The 5,917-nt window shown below is 48.7% G+C and overlaps 1 protein-coding gene across 3 annotated transcripts in view; it reads right to left on the bottom strand.

Annotated features, from left to right (window-relative positions):
* The window catches only part of Gpr161 (G protein-coupled receptor 161), a 46,552-nt gene extending 40,643 nt beyond the window's left edge, over positions 1-5,909 (bottom strand). For 2 of the 3 annotated variants that reach the window (XM_010633960.2, XM_010633961.3), the window contains exons 1-2: positions 5,745-5,909; positions 4,598-4,722 (exon numbers count right to left, since the gene is read on the bottom strand). In XM_010633960.2, coding sequence (XP_010632262.1) covers positions 4,598-4,613 — 16 coding nt within the window. In that variant the 5' untranslated portion in view covers positions 4,614-4,722; positions 5,745-5,909. Of the gene's footprint in view, positions 1-4,597; positions 4,723-4,777; positions 4,849-5,744 lie in introns of those variants that run through there. The other variant, XM_010633962.2, reaches the window with a different exon arrangement.
* Between the last annotated feature and the right edge of the window lie 8 nt (positions 5,910-5,917).

Below are 5,917 nucleotides of genomic sequence, written 5' to 3'. Positions count from 1 at the left end.
CCTTGAACAAAAAAAAAAAAAAAAAAAAAAAAAAAAAAAAGACAAGGAGGCAAAGACAACAAATTGTAATGAAATCACTCAACGGGACTGGGGATTTAGCTCAGTGGTACCACACCTGCCTCGCAAGTGCAAGGTCCTGAGTTCAATCCCAAAATCACTCAACCTATGCCAGAAGCCAAATGTACTCTTGAGCTTTTTCGTGACATAAACCACTTTCTTTTCTGCTTACGTCAGTTTGAATAGGATTTTCTGCCACTGACAAAAGAAAGGCTCTCTTTTGATATCGCCTCTCTCTATGTATGTCCCCTCTGTTATGGTCTGGACCTAAATGTCCCCCAAGCAAGCCGCTGGGCTCTGGGGAAGCAACTGGGTCGTGAAGGCTGTAACTTCACCCGGTGGATTCACGCACCAAGGTCATGATCGGACAGCCTTGCTGGGAGCTGGTGAGCTGATGGAGACAGGGGAGGTCTAGCTGAAAGAGTGCATAACGACAGTGTCATCCTAAGGACTCTCCCGGGCCCCAGCCCCTTCCTCCCTCCCTCTCGCCCCTCGTCTTGGCTGCCATGAGGTGAGCAGCCGTGCTCCACCACATTCACCCTTCTGCCATAATTACTGTCCTCACCTCAGAGGCCCACAGCAATGGAAGCGGCTGGCCATGAACTGAAACCTCAGAAACCATGAGGCAAAATAAGTTTTTCTCCTTTTGGTTATTTATGTCAGGCATTTTGTCAAAGTGATAAAAGGCTGACTGATACATTCTCCATGCTCCCTCAAACCCAGTGGCTCCAAACTGTCCAGCTACAGACTAGAAAACACTTCTGAGACCCAGACTCGGGTCCACCTGCCTGGCCGATGTTTTCTCCCGTCACACCCAGGCACCTCAGATACAACGATGTACGGTGTGCAGCTCATGACCTCTCCTCCTAACATCCCAACACGCCATTCTGCCTGTACCCTAGATAAAACATCACTGCCCACCCAATCTCTCCAAACAGAAACCAACAATATCCTAGACCGCTCCTGGCTGATAATCTTTGATGGGGCTGCCGAGGCCCTGACCAACACTTTCTGACTGCATGACCTTTGGTTGGATAAAGAACATGTCCAAGCCTTGGATTTCCACACAGACTCATCAGGATGGAAGGAGACAATGTATGGAAAACAATAATGTCTGTCTATCCCATTCCCTACTGCAGAGAGCCAGCGCGTCATGAAACTAATTCACCTGGGCACGGTGATGAAGACCTGTAATTTCTAGGAAGCTGAGGCGGGACAATCAAAAGTTCAAGCTGAGCCTGCGCTACTTAATGACTTAGCAAGACACTGTCTCAAAATAAAAAGTGAAAAACGGACTGGAGATATATCTCAGGGCTTAGTGCAAAAGCCCTGGGTCCAATCCGCACCACCACTGAAACAAAACAACACAACCTTATCCTCACTGCCACTTCCCCAGCCGGGGAGCCTCACCTGCATTCCACAGGTTACTAATAGATGTCTGCATCTCATCTTCTCATCTTTGATCTCGCCCCCACTCCAATCTGCGCTCCCCACGGCTACCAGACAGATGGTTCCCTACGCAGGCCCGGTCGGTGCCACGTCCCCCAGACGCCCTCCACCTCTGCTGCCTGCACTGCAGCCTCCTGCCGCTTTCCCGACCACGGGGCTCTGCATGCTGCGCAGGCCGCCCACTCTGAACACCTGGTGAAAACACCCCTGTAAAGGTCAAAGGAAAGGCAGCTGGCTGGAGGTGCTCAACCTCACCCACCTGGCGCCACAGAGAAGAGGGAACGGGGAGGCGGCAAGGGGTTAGGGTATTCTTAAAGAAAGGAAGGCAAAGGAAAAAATGAAGAGGAAAGGAGCAATCTAACAAGATCCAACGGGCCGGGGATTTAGCTCAGTGGTTCCGCTGCCTTCCTTGCAAGCGCAAGGTCCCGAGTTCGATCCACAGTACCAAAAAATAAAGAAAGAAATAAAAAGACCTAATGTGCAAACAGGAGGGGATGATGTCCTAAGCAAAACAAAAAAAAAAGTGAAGTCACAAAGCAAAATACAGATTCGACCTCGTAATACGAAATACTTCTGTACCATCAAAGGTTGATAGGCAAAGTGAAGACAAAAAGGTGAGATATTTACTTATGAACATGAGAAGAATTAAAGTCCAGAATTTGAAGAGTCAAACAAGCTGATGTTTACAAACAGCTCAACAAAAAAACTGACAAAGGATCTGATCAAGCGATGAGAGGAAGTATAAACTGATTTAAAAGTTCTTTAAGGGTAACCTTGGGAGACTCCTTCAGCAAGTAAAATGCACCAAACTGATAGAGAACGGTCTCCAAGATCCAGGGTAGACTTTCAAGATGCTATCTGCGGAGGAGGTTATAAAGCATGCTAGCCTGTTTATTTTTCAAAAGCGAACAAGGAGTGATACACATTTTTATTTGCCTATGGGTACATGGATTCTCTCCAAAAGAATAGATAAAAATGGCAAAATTAGTTATTTCCCAAAAGGGAAACAGAGCGCTGCAGACAAGAGTTGGAAGAATTTTTAAATGTTCTACCTCCATTTTTTTTCTTGAGTTACTGGGGATCAAACTCAGGGCCTTCACACTGAGCTACATCCTCAGCCCATATTTTGTTACTTTGTTTCGAGACAGTTCTCACTAAATTGCTAAATTGCCCAAGCTGAGTGTGAAACTGTGATCCTCCTGCCTCAGCCTCCCAGTGTTCTGAGATTACAGGCCTAGGACATGAGTCCCAATAAATGTTGTACCTTCTGAATACACTGTCTACCCCCTGAGTAAATGTAAATAAATGAGTTAATGAAATCTCTTTTCAGCACAATCTCTCAGACCTCAATAAGCAAAGAGAACTGTGCTAAAATAACTGTTTCATATGTACATTCCCTTCGACCCACCAATTCTATTTCTAGGAATAATTTTTATCCAGAAACACTCTTTATGGACACAAATAAAGATATACAGATATACTGAGTTAGAAACCATCTAATTAGGGTCAGTGGCTCATGCCTGTAACCCCAGAACTCTAGGAGGCCGAGGAAGGAGGACTGAAAGTTTTAGCAATTTAGGGAGACCCTGTTTCAAAACTTTAAAAAATAAAAATGAAAATAAAACGAAGGACTCAGTGCAAAGGTCCTGGGTTCAATCTTCAATACTGCAAAAAGCAACAAAAACGTTGAGATCAATTTAAGGGTTCATCAGAAGAATGTTACATCAAGAAAGTTAATCACGGATATTACATATCCCCTCATTTACATATTTTACAAAATATACTCAATAATTTCACATTGGTCCTCAGTTAGAAACACAGATTAATTTACCATGTCTCATTCTGTGATGTCAATAAGCCATATATAAAATATTCATCTATGTCTCCAGACTTGTGGCATGTGGTACATTAATTCTTCTCGTGTTAGTAAGTAAATATCTCGCCTTTTTGTCTTCATCTTTGCCTATCAACCTTTGATGGTACAGAAGTATTTCATATTATGAGGTTGAGTCTGTATTTTGCTTTGTGACTTCACGTTTTTCATTTTGCTTAGAACGGTGTCCCCTCCTGTTTGCACATTAGATCTCTTTAGATTTCTCCTTTCCTCTTCACAGGCATTGAAAAAGACCTAGATGGAAACCCATTTACAGCAGTTTCCCCAGAGGTGAGCACAGGAAGTAGAGGAGAGGTGGAGGGAACCTTACTATCTACTCCTACGTATTACTGCATGTGAATAAATGTCTCAAAAGAGCTGCTATTTCTGAAACTCTGCTAGTGTCCAGGCACGCGCTCCCTTCGGTACCAAGGGCCCGTGTTGTAAGGGCTGGGCTGGGGGCGAGCTGTCCTGCTTCCCACCTTGCTGTTCACACAGTGCTTGCTTACCCATGACGTGAGAATAGAATAAACACAAACCAAAACAAAATTCAAATCTACTTTCCTCCTGCTTTACTCCTAGCAGACTGAAAACTCTTTCCTTTGTCTTCCCAGGGGTCCCTGAACATATCTGCCATGAATGCCATTCTCCCCATTGCTGGGCACGCACAGTGACTGTGGAGACAGATTTAAAAAAACAAAACAAAACACAACAAAAAACCTCTTCACTAGCAGTCTGTCCTTGGGGAGGACCGGAATCACAGGAAGATAGGTACAGATGGAATGAATGAAGTCAGACCTTCCTCCAAACTGCAGGCATCCCTGATAGCCACCTGTACTTTTAATGATGATTTTGTTCCTAAAGAAAAACTTCCAGAAGATACCACTTCTCCCCTCCAGTCCTGCTTGAATGCATTTCAGGGAGACAGTAAGTGCTTCCAAAGTGTAACACAGGCTGACCCCAACCAGCCCCCATACATACGTAGTTCAGTCACCTTGCACATTTTTGAAACATGTTTTTAATTAGCAGACATATTTAGAAATATGGAGCTTTTTTCATAAATATATACAGCTCCCCCAAAACTCAGATCAGGTAACGATGTGCTCAGGCCTTGTGGCACCTGCAGCCTCCTCTTTATCATGAGGCTGGCAGTGCCCAGCACCCCTGCCACCCTCCCCCTGCTCTGGAGCTCCACGGCAGTCACACACTGAACTATACCTCCTTTTGCTGACATTCAGGTCAGTTCCGGTTCAGCCCATTCTGTCCCCCACAGAACGCAGAGAGTTCACACCAAGCTGCCCATGCAGTCTGCCTCAGCCTCTCAGCAAACTCCGTGCACAGGGCTGCAACACAAAGACACACTTTAGTTCCGAGTCAAGCCAGCTTCTCTGTTCTCACCGTCATGTCCGGAAGCTGAAAAGCAGGGAGAATTCCCTGGTTAAAGGATCCCCCGGGGGGCATCAGGAGGCTGGTAGAAAGTAAGGCCAAGTCCAACAACCGCTTGTGACCAAAGCTGCGGGCTAGCTGGGCAGTGCTTCACCCGCCCAAGTCTCGGCTTCCTCCAACACAGGGGCCAGCAGCACTCCACGGGGCTGTCCTGGGATGGAACTGGAATTAAAAGGGGTACAGCATACGCTTCCAGAGGATGAAGATGGGTATGGGAGGAGACAGGAAGGGGCGGTCTGGAAGAAGTGACAGTGACTGCAGCAGCCACGCCAGTCAGGATCGAAGAGCGCTGTACAAGGTGACCAGAGGTCCCTCCCCACCCCCAGGCTGCCCGGAGAGCCTGGGGAACGCCTCTCGTCACCTGCTCTAGTAAAATGCACTTTAGGGGAACATTCTTAGGGCCAAGGACAGCTCGCCAAGACTGGGGGGCGGGGTGTTCCGACTCCTGGGGCAGAGGAGGTCCAGCTGCATCCACTACCAGGGAGGCGGTCCTGTCGGGGCCTTCAGCCCTCGAGGTGGGCTTTCCCGGCGTTATCACTGCCCCACGAGCGAGGGCCCTTCCCTCCCAAACCAAGCACGGCCTCTCTACTTCGGGGAGGAGGAAGATCAAAGGGCCGGCTGCTGAAAGCCCTCTGCAAAAGGGACGGGAGATACATACAACACGGAAAATACACAGCCTCCAGGCAGTGCTGTGCAGTGATGCCAAAGCCCGCTGCGCGGTCCCTGGAGATCACTCAGCACTCAGGAGACGCCCTCGCCCCCAAAGAGCAATCGGGGTGCGCTCTGGACCCGAGGCACCCAGGGCCCGTCAAGGGCACCCGCACCCCACGCTAACCGCACTTCCCTCTGGAGGCACGCGCCTCCTGCGCCGGGTTGAGGACGCACGACGCCAAGGATCCGAGTTTGGGGTGCTGCTCACCTGTTCCCCAGATTCCGGCCGCTATGCTCACATCCCCCACCCTCAGAGGGGTGGGGAGCCCTGACCCCGGAGGCAGGGTGCCCCTGAGCCGAGTGCCGGCTCGCGCTGCTGCTCTTCTTCCCCGGGCACTTGCGGGGCTCCCAGTGCGCTCGGCAGGGGGGTGGGGGCTGCAG

Source organism: Fukomys damarensis, unplaced genomic scaffold (assembly GCF_012274545.1).
Source record: "Fukomys damarensis isolate Sample0158 unplaced genomic scaffold, DMR_v1.0_HiC HiC_scaffold_19, whole genome shotgun sequence".
NCBI lineage: Eukaryota > Metazoa > Chordata > Mammalia > Rodentia > Bathyergidae > Fukomys > Fukomys damarensis.
The sequence above is the reverse complement of the archived record's forward strand: the minus strand, read 5'-3'. Positions and strand labels throughout refer to the sequence as shown.